General features: G+C 46.1%; 1 protein-coding gene across 1 annotated transcript; it reads left to right on the forward strand.

Moving 5' to 3' along the window:
* The first annotated feature begins 782 nt into the window (after positions 1–782).
* LOC142187313 (alpha-1-antitrypsin-like) lies at positions 783–17,230 on the forward strand. Its single transcript, XM_075261536.1, has 4 exons — positions 783–1,443; positions 3,795–4,059; positions 16,797–16,944; positions 17,042–17,230. The coding sequence occupies exons 1-4, from the start codon at positions 783–785 to the stop codon at positions 17,228–17,230; spliced, it is 1,263 nt and encodes a 420-aa protein (XP_075117637.1).
* The last annotated feature ends 210 nt before the right edge of the window (positions 17,231–17,440 follow it).

The following is a 17,440-nucleotide window of genomic DNA, read 5'->3' on the forward strand; positions in this document are numbered from 1 at the left end:
GGATAATACTGTGTGCAGGGGTCACTATGGGGGATAATACTGTGTGCAGGGGCCACTATGGGGTATAATACTGTGTGCAGGGGCCACTATGGGGGATAATACTGTGTGCAGGAGCCACTATGGGACATAATACTGTGTATAGGGGCCACTTTGGGGTATTATAGTATGCACAGAAATGCGCATGGGGAGGGGGGTGTGGCGGTAGGGATCATTTGTTCGAGGTTTTCACCGTCGGTCGGTGATGTGGGGGGGGGGACAATGTCAAAAGTTTGCTACGAGGCCCCGCCATTCCTACTTACGCCACTGGTCATGGTCGTTAATGATGTCTGATATTTGCTGCAGTGCCAGACCCATGTATGGTGCATTTTCTGAAGGATAATGTTTTTCTGCCATCTATCTATGTGACTATGTAATTGATATCTATGCAGATGTAGCAGAGCTCACCTGAACTTCTGCAAATGGTGAATCTGCTGCAGCCTGACATGTTAGAACAGAAAACAGCTAAATCCTTTGAAAAGCCTTTGTAAGAACAGTTTGCAATGATATTTTTGTTTTCCGTCATAAGAGATCAGGCTGCAGCGGTTTCACCATTTGCAGAAGTGCTGCTTAGCTTTGCTACATCTGTATTCTATAATCTTGGACAAGACCTTTATTAGTATAGTGAAATGTAATGTATTAGGTAACCGCCTTCTTCCTGTAGATACTCGTGTAAGGATGATGGCAGTAATATTCAGCAGCATCTAAATTCTTGTGTTTTTTGTTTTTTTTCCCCATCTAGAGACATGAGGGTCATCTTGTTCTTGGGCGTAGCCGTGATCTTTGCATTGGCCTTTGCTGATGGCAAACATAAACATGACAAAGATGATGACAAAGGCGGCCATCGTAAGAAAAGGGAAACCCGTGGCAAGAATCCTCCCCATCCTCAGAAGGAGTCCTTGTCCTACCACAAGCTCCAAGCTCCATCCACTTCTAATTTTTCCTTTGACCTGTATCGGCGGTTTGCTCTGGGTCATGCCTCTGAAAACATTGTCCTCTCCCCTGCCAGTATCCCTAATGCGCTTGGTTTGCTGTTACTGGCCACAAGAGGTCGCTCCAAGTCCCAGATCATTCAAGGGCTCGGTTATAACACTTCCGAGGTTTCAGAACAAGAAATTCATCCCCATCTCCAGAATCTCCTGAGTGGTGCAGAGAGCGACTTACAGCTCAGTAGTGGGAATGCTCTCTTTGTTTCCAAGAAGCTCAAGATCCTCCAGTCATTCTTAGAGGAAGCCAAGAGGCTCCACCACTCCGAGGTGTTTTCTACGGATTTCAAAAATGAAGACGAAGCAAAAAATCAGATCAACAGTTACGTGGAGAAGAAGAGCAATGGCCAGATCACGGACTTGATGGACGGTGTAGACCAGGGTGCCAGCTTTGTCCTCGTCAATTACATTTACTTCAGAGGTAACCCGGGAATTTGTAACACGTAGCACACCACACGGGGTTAATGCAGATTCTGCCGCCTATCGCACTCCGCAGGGCTTTGCTTTAAAGGGATTCTACCGCTAAATCGCTGGTTTTTCTGCTTTAGGCATTGGAATAGCCTTTAGGAAGGCTATTCGTCTCTTACCTTTAGACGTGGTCTCCGCGGCGCCGTTCCTTAGAAATCCCGGTTTTTACCGGTATGCTAATGAGTTCTCTCTCAGCAATGGGGGCGGGACCCAGCACTCAAACAGCAATGGGGGCATCCCCACCGCTGCCCGAGATCTCTCTCCAGCGACGCTTTCTTCTTCACCTGCATTCTCCCCTTCTCTGTCGTCTTCCTTCTGCGTCAGCTCCAACACCTGTGCAGTCGGCTCTGCCAGCGAGACAATAGTAGAGCCGACTGCACATGCCAGCCGCAATTCCGCGCATGCACAGTACACTCCTCTAAGTCTTCACCGAACAGAGTGTACTGCGCATGCTCAGTAAGGTCTATACAGACCCTCCGAAGCCTGCGTGACTTCACTCGCACATCAGAGGTCTGTACAGACCTTACTGAACATACGCAGTACACTCTGTTTGGTGAAGACTTCGAGGAGCGTACTGCGTGTGCGCACAATTGCGGCTGGCATGTGCAGTCGGCTCTACTAGTGCCTCGCTAGCAGAGCCGACTGTGCAGGCGTTGGAGCTGACGAAGAAGGAAGACGACAGAGAAGAGGAGGATGCAGGTGAAGATGGAGGAGTCGCTGGAGAGAGATCTCAGGCAGCAGTGGGGACGCCCCCATTGCTGTTTGAGCGCTGGGTCCCGCCCCCATTGCTGAGAGAGAACTCATTGGAATACCAGTAAAAAACTGTATTTCTAAGGAACGGCGCCGCGGAGACCACGTCTAAAGACGAATAGACTTTCTAAAAGCTATTCCGACGTCTAAGGGGGAGTTCACACGGAGTTACGTGCCGCGTGATGTGGCACGTAGACGCTGCGGGACCCTTTGCGGGCCGTACACGCTCCCATTGATTTCAATGGGAGCGGGGATCGTATGCGCCGCGCTACTTTGCGGCCGTGCATTTATTCATGTCATGTGATATAAAGTCCATGGCCATGTGATGGACACACAGGTGCACAGCTCGTTACCAGGCTGATGTCTGATTACTGTGCTCTGACTATAATGAGCTGTACACCTGTGTGTCCCTCAGATGACCACGGACTGTATATCACATGACCACGGACTGTATATCACATGACCACGGACTGTATATCACATGACCATGGACTGTATATCACATGACCACGGACTGTATATCACATGACCATGGACTGTATATCACATGACCACGGACTGTATATCACATGACCACGGACTGTATATCACATGACCACGGACTGTATATCACATGACCACGGACTGTATATCACATGACCACGGACTGTATATCACATGACCACAAACTGTATATCACATAACCATGGACTGTATATCACATGACCAGAGACTGTATATCACCATGGACTGTTCATCATATAGAAGTAAACAGGTAATGACAGCAAGCAGAGATCTGTGATTCATTGATACAGAAAATATATTGGAAAATTGTACAACATTTTATGATACAAAGACTAATATTTATCTCTCAGTATTGGTGTGTAAGTGTGTCACCCCAGAAGTACAAACATATTGTAACATCTCACAGTCCGTCTTCCATTCATCTCCTTCTCGTGGTTTTATTCTTTCTCCTGTTACATTTACAATTGTGGAATCTATAAAGACGTCTTGTATGTGAGTCCCATGACGTGTCCCAGGTCTCTCCTCCTCACTGTCTGCCATGCTGGTACATCTCTGCTCTGCCCCGTCTGCAGTAAGACAAGGCTTATTATGTCCCCCCCCTTATAAAATAAACCCCCCCCCCCCCCCTTTACCAGCTTGTGGCTGAAGATGGAGAACTCCAGCAAGGGATTAAGATCTTTGCAAGCTTTCTTTCCATGATACAGGGTCAGTCTGTGCCATCCCTTAGAGCATAATAGATAAATAGTGCCGCCATGATATCACAGTAATACCTGGAGCCAAAAGCCACCGCAACAAACAGAAGCAGACAGTGCAAAATGACAAAATGTCCCATCTGCAAATGTCATACACCTAGGGAGGAGGCAGAGAAATCATGTGTACCGCCAAATGCTTCCTCAAGTAGTCTGCAAGTAGTCTCCAATCTCATCTGTATGCCATATACTGTATATACCCAATGTACTGAATTCATCATGTTCATATAGACCAAACAATATCTGACACAGACACTCTCCTGCCATAGAACAAACTCATCTTCTCTTCTTTCCCTCATAGGACAATGGGAACATCCATTTAATGAGAATCACACAAAAGACGGAGACTTTCACGTCAATGAGAACAAAACAGTGAAAGTGCCTTATATGTCCAGAACAGGAACGTATAACATGGCCGAAACCAACGAGGCCACAATGGTCTCCGTACCCTATAAAGGAGGGGTCAGTGCTCTCATCATCCAGCCAAAGAATGGGAAGATGTCAGAGATAGAACAGAAGATTAATAAAGAATCAATTCAGAAGTGGAAGAAAATAATGAAAAACAGGTAAGATAATATCTATCTATCTATCTATCTATCTATCTATCTATCTATCTATCCATCTCCTATCTATCTATCTATCTATCTATCTATCTATCTATCTACAGTCCTATGAAAAAGTTTGGGTACCCCTATTAATCTTAATCATTTTTAGTTCTAAATATTTTGGTGTTTGCAGCAGCCATTTCAGTTTGATATATCTAATAACTGATGGACACAGTAATATTTCAGGATTGAAATTAGGAGAGCATTAGTAGTGTCCCGTAGAGGATGAGGGAAGAGACAACAGGACCCAAACCAAAGGAGAGCATTAGTAGTGTCCCGTAGAGGATGAGGGAAGAGACAACAGGACCCAAACCAAAGGAGAGCATTAGTAGTGTCCCGTAGACACATTGTGTCTGCCGAAGACCAGAAGTAGCGTGACCGGAAGTGCGTATGTGTTCCACCGGTGCGTTTCACCGGCATCGCACATGCGCAATGCACTATATGAGAGTACAGGAGACTAGTAGAAGCTGCAGCTGAATGGGTAATAAGAGTGTGATGAATCGGCCCTCAATCATGATTCTCAGCTATATCTATAACTATCTATGTATTGTATCAGTGTGATGAATCAGATCACAATCATGATTCTCAGCTATATATATGATTATCCATGTATGGAATTATGAGGAATGGCCAAAACTAATTATCTGTGGCCAGTTTCCAAGATCAAAAGCCATTGTCTCACCCTAGGCATGGCATTAACATATCTGTGCTAACTTCCTTGATTCTTAGCAGGGGGCCATCCTGGCTCTGAAAGTTCTAACACATGTGACCAGACTCTGCGGAGTCGGGTTGAGGTGGTAGAAAAACTTCAAAGAGTTATAGGTTTATGATGATATTGCGCCAGGGAAAGATGCTACCATTATGACAATTAGATCTTCCGGTGTGTAGTAGTGAGACGCACGTTTTTAACCCAAAAACTTTAAGCCTAAGAGCCCAGGCCCAGTTCTCGTTACTCAAAGGGTATTGAGTTATCATGTTTGGTGTCAATGTGTTGGGAAACTTTCGGTGAGCAAAGACATGCCACTTGTTTGACCGTATATTCATGTGGTAAGGAATTATGACCATTTATAGTTATTTGATTGCCAAGCTAGAGGGTGGTCCGAAAGCCCTGATGATGTCATTTCAGGGTGGAGCCCAGGGTCAATATAAGAGTGACCTGGGGCGGAGCTAGTTCTCCTTGGTTCTTGCTCTTCTCATCTGGACACATGTGAGCAAGTTGGCTCTGTGTGTGGCCCCCTCCCCCCTTGCTGGGGGGAAGGGCGGGGCAGCAGCGGCCATGTGCTGAGAGACAAAGATTGCCATGCAGCTGAGGGACTTTGAAGGAAAGCCATATACTACTTTAATGCTAATGGACTTATGGAATTATGAGGACTATGATGTAACGCCTATCTGATCATGGATTTATGGACTATGGACTTTTTAAATCGGTATGGAAAAACTCTCTCTATTGCTATATGCTATGTGGGGGGGGGGGGGGGGTGCTGCGGTGCCCCCACCAGAGACTTTAATGGACTGTACCTCCTGCCTTGTGGGTACCATGCGTTGGCTGCGGAATCGCCAGGTGCCTAAGGACTGTTTCTGTTTCTAATCTTTTAATCTCTTTAATCTGTTTTATCTCACTGCACTGTAACATACCTTCTCTGTAACCGTATAAGCTTGTGACCGCCAGGGTATATCTTTATATGTATTTCTGGCTGACCTAGTATCAACCATCTTGGGTTAATAAAACTTTAAAACTTTAGAAGGCTCTTCTTGTATTATCCTATAAGGCCCGGTCCTCTCTCTGGGTTTGTGGGAGAGGACGGTATAGTTAAAAAGACGATCGCGGGTTCCGCCTGCGGCGAAGGCCGGGTAGGCCAGCGGTTGTGGCCAGGTGGCTGAGGTGCGGGCCGTGTCCTCGCGCCTTGTGGGGCCGGACGCCGGGGCGGAAAGGGGCGATACGTCACAAAGAGGGAACGATGAGAAAGGATGTAATAGAAAAGAAGGACAAGGCTAAACAAAGAGACAAGTGAAAAGGGAGCCACATAGAAGGGAAAGGGATAGAGGGAACGAATAGTAAAAACAAGAAACACACACAGAATGCAGATAAAAAAATACACCCCATAGAGATACAAAGTGGAATACTTTAATGAAATGAAAACATGATAAAAATAAGAAAAAATTGAAAAAAAAATTGAAAAATAAAAAAATGAAGAAAATGAAAAAGTAGGACAAATGGAAAATACAAAAATAAAATAAAAAATTGAAAGAAAGGATGAAAAAAATAAAAAAATGAAAAAAATTGAAAAAAAATTGAAGAAAATGAAAAAAATGAAAAAACCGACCCTTATAAAACAGTGTTGAATTCAATAAATGTTGAAGACTATGATAACTAGCTTATGCTACTGTATATCTCTTCTCTACCGGGATTAGCTGTGAGATGTCATTTCATCTGAAAAAAGAAAGAAACGCACTATTAGTGAGATAGCGATAAAAAATGAAATCACATCACCTTCTGCCAAACAACCTGTACATGGAGAAATAGTATCAAAATATGCCAAGAACACGACTTGGAGCTATATATTGATGAATAATACACAATACAATCCTCGTATTGGAGCATGCAGTAGGCTCCTTAAGTATCTTCCACAGCCTGAAGAAGGGAAAGCACGGAGATACTTCCGTCAAAACGAGTATGTCAGATCATAAGCCCGATTGAGCCTCATCGGCTCAGTGGTGTTCAGAGTGGATTCCCTTTTGTTTAAGTTTGGCTATATGGTTGAGGGTGGAACATGCTTGATAACTTGGAAGCGTAATTGCGCCACATTGTGTCTTGCCTTGCTGAAATGTGAAGGCACCGGTAAAGCGTCTATGTGATTCCTGATCGTAGATTTGTGTTTTGAGAAGCGGTCCCTTATGTGTTGGGTGGTTACTCCTACGTACAATAAGCCGCAGGGACACTTTAGCAGATAGACCACAAATGATGAATCACATGTGAAAAAGTCATGAATCAGGAAGCGATGTCCGGTGTGAGGATGCAAAAAAACGATCTCCTCTGATTACAGCAGAACACTGTATGCAATGCAGGCACGGGAAAGTGCCACGCTTAGGGGTAGACAAGAAGGATTGTCTGGGGACTAGTCGTGCTACCGATGTCCACCCTAACTAACGTGTCCCTAATATTCCTTACCCTCTTGTAACTTGTCAGTGGGTGATGTTTGAACTCCTCAATATCTGGAAATGATCTGTGGAGCAGGGACCAATGTTTACGCACAATGCCATTTATTCTATTGGATAGAGGATGATACTTCTGAACAAATGGAATTGGTTTGAGTCTGGGTCTGACTGTAGGAATAGAATGTGTGTTATCGTCATGTGAGGGGGCTTTCCTAAGTATACCCATGGGGTACCCCCTTTCACTAAAGCGTTGGGTCATTTCTCCAAGGCATTCCTGACGGACTAGGGGATCTCTTACAATACGCTGCACCCTTTTGAACTGTGAGATGGGAAGTGAGTTCTTGGTATTGGGTGTTTGCTTACTAGAATAGGCTAACAGGCTGTTCCTATCCATAGGTTTCGTATATAGGTCAAAACTAATGTGCCCCAAGTGATCTTTCAGAACCCACGTATCCAGAAAGTTTAATTTGGACTGGTGATGGTTAATAGTGAACTGAAGTTCTGGGTAGATGTTGTTGAGGCTGTTGTGAAAGGTCAATAAGGAATCTATAGGTCCATTCCATACACAGAAAATGTCGTCAATGTAGCGACGCCAGTATATTGCATGATGATGGAATAAACAGTGTGAATAGACATAGTTGAGTTCAAACATGTGCATGTATATGTTGGCATAGGGGGGTGCCACGTTAGAGCCCATGGCGGTACCCCGAACTTGTAAAAACATGTCATCCCCAAACATGAAGAAGTTGTTATGTAGGATGGTGTGAAGGAGATCAAGAAAAAAATCAAGTTGTTTGCCAGAGATGCCATTGGCTAAGAGGAAATGTTTAGTTGCTGCTATGCCCTTATCGTGCTGTATGGACGTATACAAGCTGGTGACATCCCACGATACCAAGATAGTGTTATCAGGGCATGGTGAGGTAGCGGAAAGTGTGTCCATGAAATGTGAGGTTTCTAGAAGAAAGGAGGTAGTGGTGCGGACAAGGGGGGGGGGTGAAAATTCTATCAAGTAGCTTGGAAAGGGGAGCAAGGATGGAATCTGTACTCGCTACAATAGGTCTTCCAGGTGGTTTATGAAGACACTTGTGGACTTTTGGTAATATGTAAAATACCGGGGTGATTGGATGATGGTTAGTCAGATATTCTACAGTCTTGGTGTCAATGACTCCCTCATGTAGATAATGGTCCAGTAGAGATTGTATGAGTGCTGCTATTTGAGGGGTGGGATTGCGTGAAAGAGATTGGTACGTGTTTGAGTCTGATAGTTGGCGTTTCACCTCTTCTAAATAGTCTGTTTTGTTCATAACCACCAGGGCGCCACTTTGTCCACAGGTTTTATTATGATATCGTCATTGTTTTGTAGCACTTTAAGAGCCAGACGCTCATCATGGGAGATATTAGACCGTTGTTTAAATTTCCCTAGACTCACATCATGTAACAGGTGCCGTATGTCCCTCTCTACTAAAGATATGTAGGTCTCAACTGGATGTTTATTCTTAGGAGGTAGGTATAAACTTTTATTTCTCAGACCTAGGTTGGATATGGAGAAAACCGGAACAGTAGATGTTTTGTTGGAATCAATAGGGGAGATGTTATTAAAGTGTGCCTTAAGACGGAGTTGTTGAAAAAATCGAAAGAGGTCATCTTCAAAAGTATACGTGTCCAGTGGTTGACTGGGACAGAAGGACAGGCCTTTACCAAGTATGGAAATTTGTGGGGGGGTTAAGATGGTAGAGGAAATGTTGATGACAAGCCGTGGCTCACCTGTGACCGGGGTTGAGTCCTGTTGTCTCTTCCCTCATCCTCTATGGGACACTACTAATGCTCTCCTTTGGTTTGGGTCCTGTTGTCTCTTCCCTCATCCTTTATGGGACACTAATAATGCTCTCCTTTGGTTTGGGTCCTGTTGTCTCTCCCCTCATCCTCTACGGGACACTACTAATGCTCTCCTTTGATTTGGGTCCTGTTGTCTCTTCCCTCATCCTCTACGGGACACTACTAATGCTCTCCTTTGGTTTGGGTTCTGTTGTCTCTCCCCTCATCCTCTACGGGACACTACTAATGCTCTCCTTTGGTTTGGGTCCTGTTGTCTCTTCCCTCATCCTCTACGGGACACTACTAATGCTCTCCTTTTGTTTGGGTCCTGTTGTCTCTTCCCTCATCCTCTACGGGACACTACTAATGCTCTCCTTTGGTTTGGGTCCTCTTGTCTCTCCCCTCATCCTCTACGGGACACTACTAATGCTCTCCTTTGGTTTGGGTCCTGTTGTCTCTCCCCTCATCCTCTACGGGACACTACTAATGCTCTCCTTTGGTTTGGGTCCTGTTGTCTCTTCCCTCATCCTCTACGGGACACTACTAATGCTCTCCTTTGGTTTGGGTCCTGTTGTCTCTTCCCTCATCCTCTACGGGACACTACTAATGCTCTCCTTTGGTTTGGGTCCTGTTGTCTCTTCCCTCATCCTCTATGGGACACTACTAATGCTCTCCTTTGGTACTTTGCCTCAACCCCTCCACTTAGTTTTGCCCCACACCTTGTTGTGTTCCTCCACGTATGGCACACTTCCATTGGGTTCTGGTTGGGTTTGTCGGCTATATTCTCTCTTTACATTTTCCTTGTTTCTCTGTGTGATATGCCATGTCATATAGCACGGTTATACTGTTATCATTGATGGTCATTCTACTGTATTTTTTATTTCTAGATCTAATCTGATGAAGGTCTAAAGGACTGTAACGTTATACATATACTGTGGATCTAGTGGCTACTATATTCCTGTATGCTCATCAGACTTGTTCATGGCGTTATCATTGTTATCTTTTTTGCCCTTATAAATTGTCACATATCACAATTCCTTGTGTGTAGCAGCATCTATCTCCTATTGTAACGTTGGGTCAGAGGACCCCTTGTCTGATAGCACCATAATTTAGTTGAGTGTGCGGTACCATTGTTCTTCGTCTTTTACATACCTCAGGCGACTCTGTTTGTGGCGTGCTTGCAGAAACGGCTTCTTTCTCATCACTCTCCCATACAGCTTCTCCTTGTGCAAAGTGTGCTGTATTGCTGACTGATGCACAGTGACACCATCTGCAGCAAGATGATGCTGCAGCTCTTTGGAGGTGGTCTGTGGATTGTCAAATCAAATCAAATCAAATCAAAAAATGCTTTATTGGCACGTCCGAATAGGTATTTGGCATTGCCAAAGCTAGTAAAGTGTGTGTGTGGGGGGGGGGGAGTTGGGTTGGGTGGGTGGTGGGTATGGGGGGGGGGTTTGGGTTATAACAGTCCATGGAGTCTCATCTTCCTCTTCGTTGGTGACTGCTATATGGGGGGGGTTGGAGGTGGGGTGGGGCAGGGCGGTTGGTTTGGGGTGTAACAGTCCGTGGAGTCTCGTCTTCCTCTTCGTTGGTGACTGCTATATGGGGAGGTGGGGGCGGGGCGGGTGTATTGGGATAAATATAACAGTCCATGGAGTCTCATCTTCCTCTGGTTTGGTGACAGCTGGACACGTATTGGGCAGCGATCTCCACAGTGGCCTCTTCTTCTCCCAGTAGGATGTAGAGTTTCCTCTTCTCGTCTGCAGATCTGAAGTCTGGGATGTGGGCAGAGAGTCTTTGGTAGTAGACGGCCCTCACAGCTGAGTATTTGGTGCAGTGTAGCAGGAAGTGGGTCTCGTCTTCTAGGACCCCCTGGTCACAGTGCTGGCACAGTCTCTTCTCCCGTGGCTTGTACGTCTGCCTGTATCGCCCCGTCTCTATCTCTAGGTTGTGGGCGCTCAGTCTGTACCGGCTCAGGGTCTGTCTGTGCTTGGGGTGGCGTATTCTCTCCAGGTAGGTGGCCATGGTGTAGTCCCTTTGTAGGGATTGGTACACGGTGAGTTTCTTGGAGTTATTTATTTCATTTCTCCATTCTTCAATGTACCGCTCTCTGTTTGCCTCTGTGGTCGCCTTTATTTCGGCCTTGGTTATCATCTGTTGGTGTTTTTGGTTTGGTGGTTGGCTGCTGTTTGGTTGTTGAATGTCTGGTTTGCTCAGGTGGCTTAGCCAGGCTTGGTGGTGGTAGGAGTCAGGCTTGCTCACCTGGATGTGTGCCTGGAAAGCTAGCGCCCTCTTCTGTATGGTGAGCCATAGGGGGAGTCTGCCTAGCTCTGCCCTGCAGGCCATGTTGGAGGTGTTGCGATGGACATGGAGCAGGTATTTGCAGAACTCCAGGTGGAAGTTCTCTGTTGGGCTGGAATCCCACTTTGACTGGTCTGGGTAGGTGGCTGGGCCCCAAACCTCACTGCCATAGAGAAGGATCGGGGTGATGACTGCGTCAAATATCTTCAGCCAGACCCTCACCGGTGGTTTGAGGTGGTACAGTTGTCTTCTGATGGCGTAGAAGGTTCTGCAGGCTTTTGCTTTCAGGGTTTCTATTGCTGCTTTGAAGCTTCCTGATTGGCTGAGCTCCAGCCCCAGGTAGGTGTAGTTGTTGGTTTTCTCCAGTGTGGAGCCATTCAGTGTGAATTGTGGGGTGGCGGAGGCTTTATTGTGGCCCTTCTTCTGAAATACCATGATTTTGGTCTTCTTCTGGTTGATGGGTAGGGCCCATGTGGTGCTGAATTTTTCCAGCACTGACAGGCTTTCTTGGAGGTCTTTCTCGGTGGGGGCCAGGAGTAGGAGGTCATCGGCATACAGCAGGAACTTCACCTCTCGATTGTTCAGGGTGAGGCCTGAGGTTGGTGAGGCCTCCAGGGCTGTAGCCAGTTCATTGATATAGATGTTGAAGAGCGTTGGGCTCAGGCTACAGCCTTGTCTGACCCCTCGGGCCTGTTGGAAGTATGCGGTCCTTTTCCCATTCACCTTCACACTGCACTGGTTTCCGGTGTAGGAGCTCTTGATGACGTCGTACGTTCTTCCTCCTATTCCACTCTCTAGGAGTTTTAGGAGTAGGCCTGGGTGCCATACTGAATCAAACGCCTTCTTAAAGTCCACGAAGCAGGCGAATATCTTGCCTCTTCTGGTGTTGTGGACGTGCGTCTTGATGAGGCTGTGCAGGGTGTAGATATGGTCTGTGGTGCGGTGGTTTGGCATGAACCCTGCTTGGCTCTTGCTGAGGACCCCGTGTTGTGTGAGGAAGGTGAGGATTCTTTTATTGATGATGCTGTTGAACAGTTTCCCCAGCGTGCTGCTGACGCAGATCCCTCTGTAGTTGTTGGGGTCATATTGGTCCCCATTCTTGTAGATGGGGGTTATGAGCCCTTTGTTCCAGTCTTCGGGGAAGTGTGCAGCATTGAGCACGAGGGTGAATAGCTTTGCCAGTGCCGCGTGTATTGCTGGAGGGCTGTATTTGATCATCTCTGGTAGGATGCCGTCAGGGCCACTGGCCTTTTTGCCTTTCAGCAGGACAATTCTTTCCTGTATATCTTTTATGGTGATTGGCGAGTCCAGAGGGTTCTGGAAGTCTTTGATGACTTTCTCCATGTCCCTCAGTTTGGTGATTATCTGTTGCTGTTCTGGAGTTAGTTCTTCTTCTGGGATGTTTTTGTAGAGACCTCTGAAGTAGTTGAGCCAGATATTGCCATTTTGGATGTGGAGAGAGTTTTTCTTGGGCTTTGTGCCCATGTGGTGCCAGGTCTCCCAGAATGAGCTGTCCTGGAGGGAGTCCTCTAGTTGCTGGATTTTGTGGGAGAGGTATCTCTGTTTCTTCTCTCTGAGGGTGCCCTTGTATTGCTTGCATAGATTGCTGTAGGCTTCCCTCACCTCCTTGTTGTTGGGGTCCCTGTGTTTTTGGTTGGAGGCTGTTCTTAGGGTATGGCGTAGTGCTCTGCAGTCGCTGTCGAACCATTTGTGGGACTGTTTGTTGGTTTGTCTTATGGGTTTGGTTCGTTTCAGGCCTGCTAGTTCTGCTGTGGTCTGTAGGATGTACTTGAGATCCTTCACAGCTCTGGTGACTCCTTGTTGGTCTGGCTGATAGGTGTTTGTATGGAAGTTTGTGAGCAGTGTCTTGATTTCGGGTCGGTTGGTTGCGTTGGTATATTCTATGGCCTGGTGGTTGGCCCATTTGAAATGTCTTGGTAGGTTGTAGAGGCCGGACTGTTGGGGCTCATGTGTGGGTGTTTTGTTCCTGGTTCTCATGTATAGTAGGATCTGGTTGTGGTCTGATAGATGGGAGTCAGGTGCGATTGTGAAGTCTTCAATGTCTGACAGGTCTGCGTCTGTAATGGCATAGTCCACCACGCTGTTGCCCACTTGAGAGTTTAGTGTGAAGCGTCCTCTGGGATCGCCTGTGGTACGTCCATTTATTATGTACAGTCCTAGGCTTCAGCACATGTTCAGCAGTTGTCTCCCACTCTTGTTGACAATTCTGTCTTGGCTGTTTCTTCTTGTCTGTGTGGGTTCTGGGTGGTGGATCTCACTACCGTGCGTATGTGGGTTGTCGTCCGGGGGCAGGTAGTCTAACTCTGTGCCTGTCCTTGCATTCAGGTCTCCGCATATTAGTACTCTGCCTTTGGGTTGGAAGTGGACGGCTTCCCTTTGTAGGACCTCGTAAGTGTCGGGGTCGTGGTAGGGGGACCCTGGTGGGGGCATATATACTGCACAGAGATAGATGTCCTGCTGGTCGCTGAGGATGGAGCTGCTTATTTTTATCCATATGTGATTAGTTCCACGTTTGGTAGCTTTTACGTGTTCTTTGAGCTCCTCCTTGTACCATATTAGTATGCCTCCTGAGTGGCGGCCATGTTTGGTGGTCTTATTTTTCTGGGCGGGCACTGAGAGTTCCTTGTAGCCCATGGGTGTTAGGGACTCGTCATCTGCCCGGGTCCATGTCTCTAGGAGGATTTGAATGTCTATGTTTTTTAGTCTGTCTATGAAGTCTGGATCTTTTGGGTTAGATCTATAGGCTGAGGCGTTCAGCCCTTGTATGTTCCAACTACTGATAGTTAGTGATTTCATCTTCAGTGTGTAAACCTTGTAATGAGCTGTCCTGCAGAGGACGGGCTGGGTTCTTGGTTGGTTGCAGTGTGGCCAGGTATTGGTTTATGTGCATTGCTGTTGTGGCCATTGTAGTAACCGCATGCTCTATTCTCTTTATTGTCTCTATGTCGGTGCTCTGGGTTGCTCTGGTTGGCTTTTTCTTGATAGGTGGCATCTTTGGGGGGTTCTGTCTTGGATATTGGCGGTTGTCGGGTATTATTTCCATGGTTCTTTGTCTTGTTTGTTGTCTAGGCCCGGGGGCTCTGTTGAGCACTAAGTCTTTGAATTCCTTCGCTAGGAGGCTGACGCCATGTTTATTGAGGTGTTTGTCATCATATAGGTGACGCTTATCTATGGAGGGGTGTTGTGCCAGGGTGATGCCTGATGTTTGTCTGATTCTGGTCGCCAGCTCTTTGTTGATCCCCATGATGGTAGCTTCAGAGATGTCTTCTCGTGGGAGCAGAGATGACAGGATGATACTACTGTCTGGGAACTGTTGCTTTGCTTTCTCTGCTAGTTGGACCAGTTGGCCCGCTGTCTGTTGGGGCTGGTCAGAGAGATCTTCTGTGCCTGTGTGTATGACAATGTGTTTCGGGGTAGTGAAGAAAGGCTTGCAAATGACAATGTTGGCTTTTTCAATGGTTGGGCTGTGGATTTTCTTGACTCTTTGCCGTGGGAAGAGCTTTCTTGTATTAATGTACTTGCCATTGGAGTCTATGATCAGGACTATATCTGGGTTTGAGGTTCTCGTTGTTTGGGTTCTCTCTGGCTCTATGTCTGGGGTGATGGGCAGTTCTGGGCTTTCTTGTGATGTGTGAGGCATTTCTGGCTTATTGATACCTTGATCAGAGTCTGTTGTGTTTTCCTCCCCCTCTTCCTTAGATCTTATCTCTTGTGCCTGTAGTTTCAGGCCTGATAACTCTTCCTTTAGTTCTGTGATTTCTTGTAGGCACTGCGTCATTTTATCCCACAGCTTGACATTCTCTTGCTGGCAGGCTGCTATCTCTTTTCTCAGATTTGTGTTTTCCTGGATAAGTTTGTGGATGGCTTTTGTGTCGCCATTTGTGCTGGACAGTTCGTTGACATTACAGTTTCTGTTATAATTGTGTTTATAGATAGTAAAATCTCTCTCCAGCCGGGATACAATCTCTGTGAGGGACTCTAGTGAGAGGTGTGAGGAGTCGGGGGAGGGCTTGCTGGCTTGTGTACTGGCAGTGTTGGGGGATGTCACGGGTAATTCACCTGAGTCAGTGGGTGATCCTGTGTCTGTGCCCCTTTTTAGTTGTGTCTGATTCTTGATTTCTGGGAATTTTCTATATATTGGTGAAGCCTATCTTCTCTTCCTTGAATTATTAAAAATGGTTATTGTGAGAATCACTTCGCCGGCCCCTTGTGGGTTTTTTATTCTGATTGTTATTTTGCCTGTATCTGCCTCTTCTGTTGTTGTACTCTTGTAGCAGTCACATATTGCATGCTGCCAGGCTCTTATATAATCGGTGTGCATAATGAGGTTAGTCATTCTTTGGTTTGATGTGTAATCAGCAAACAGGGTCTCAGCATGGGCTTTGAGGAGATCTTTCTTTGCATTTTTCTTTTCATTGGCACTCATGTTATCAGGGTATGTAATCTGTAGAGTGGCCTGCCCCCCACTGTGTACAGAGACAGTGCTCTTCGCATAACAGTCAATGTCCTCATTCTCTGTGGCCATTTTCACACCTTCTGGGATGCCTGACCCCTTGCTGTGCTGGGACCTTGTCCTAGGTTCTATGGAGCTCATACTAGGTTCATCTAAGAATTCCATATTATAATCTCCCAGGTTCCCAAAATCTGAGGGTGTCCCCGATTTCCTTATTTCTGAGGGATAATCTACTTGCTTATGGGATTAGCCAAGTGATGGCCCTACCTTCTGTGATGTGGGATCCTGGGGTCAGATGTGATGTTCCTGTTGCATTCAGCCAGTCTGAGGTCTGTAGGAATCTTCTCTTGTATTTTAAAATCCTTTTTCTGTTCTTATTTCATTTTTCTCTTGGGATGTTTTTAGTCTCGCTTAGTTATGTCTTCCATGGAGCCGATATTTCCTGGTTTTCGTCTTGCAGGTAGCTCAATTACAAGGTTTACTTTGATGAAAGTCAGGAGCTCATGGTGGGAGATGCTTACAGTTCAGTAGTCAGTATTGACTGTTCTCACCATTCTTCTTCTCTGCCTTTCTGATATTTTTCTTGGCCTGCCACTTCTGGGCTTAACAAGAACTGTCCCTGTGGTCTTCCATTTCCTTACTATGTTCCTCACAGTGGAAACTGACAGGTTAAATCTCTGAGACAACGTTTTGTATCCTTCCCCTGAACAACTATGTGGAACAATCTTTGTTTTCAGATCATTTGAGAGCGGGCTGTCCATGCTCGGCGTCCATCAAACTGAACTGAACGCGAATTGTAAAGAGGAATGGTCCAATTAATTAAGATTAAGATTAATAGGGGGGGCACTAACTTTTTCATAGGACTGTAGGGGCTATGTAAGGTGTGCACATTGTCCTATGCGTCTGCTTTTTACTTATTCTTCATAACGTTCTTGATTTTCCCTTTACACAGGTTTGTACAATTAAACCTCCCCAAATTCTCTATCTCAGCCACTGTCAACCTTAAAGAAACATTCATCAGAATAGGTATGGTAGATGTCTTCTCAAATAATGCCGATCTTTCTGGTGTCACCGGTGAAGCGAATAGACGGATGTCTAAGGTGAGTTTTGTCTCTCTCTACCTCTCTGCCTATAGTCCGTCCATCCAAGTAACAAAGCTTTTAATAAGATTGCTTTTTCCCCCCACAGCCCCCCCAGACTATCCATAGAGCTGTACTCAGTGTAGATGAGACGGGGACAGAAGGAGCGCCCTCCGCAGCCAGTGAGGCCACACCTGCCATGCCTCCGCTTTATATTGAAGTTAACCGTCCATTTCTTATATTGATCACTAAGAACAAGCCTGAAAGCGTTTTCTTCATTGGAAGAATTCTCAATCCTCAGAAATGATCTCCCAGATATCAAAACCAGAACCACCCCGAGCCCGTCCTCGTGTATTACCGCTACATGGAGACAAGTGCTCGCTCTCCTCTCCCAGATACCTCTGCTCCAATAAAATATAATAGTTTATCAATGTTGTTATTTATTTCACACACCGGACACATTAACCAAGCGCCGTCCCCACTGCGTATATTCACTGTCACTCCTCTTCTCCATGTT

This window comes from Leptodactylus fuscus, unplaced genomic scaffold (genome assembly GCF_031893055.1).
Source record: "Leptodactylus fuscus isolate aLepFus1 unplaced genomic scaffold, aLepFus1.hap2 HAP2_SCAFFOLD_186, whole genome shotgun sequence".
In the NCBI taxonomy this organism is placed as follows: domain Eukaryota; kingdom Metazoa; phylum Chordata; class Amphibia; order Anura; family Leptodactylidae; genus Leptodactylus; species Leptodactylus fuscus.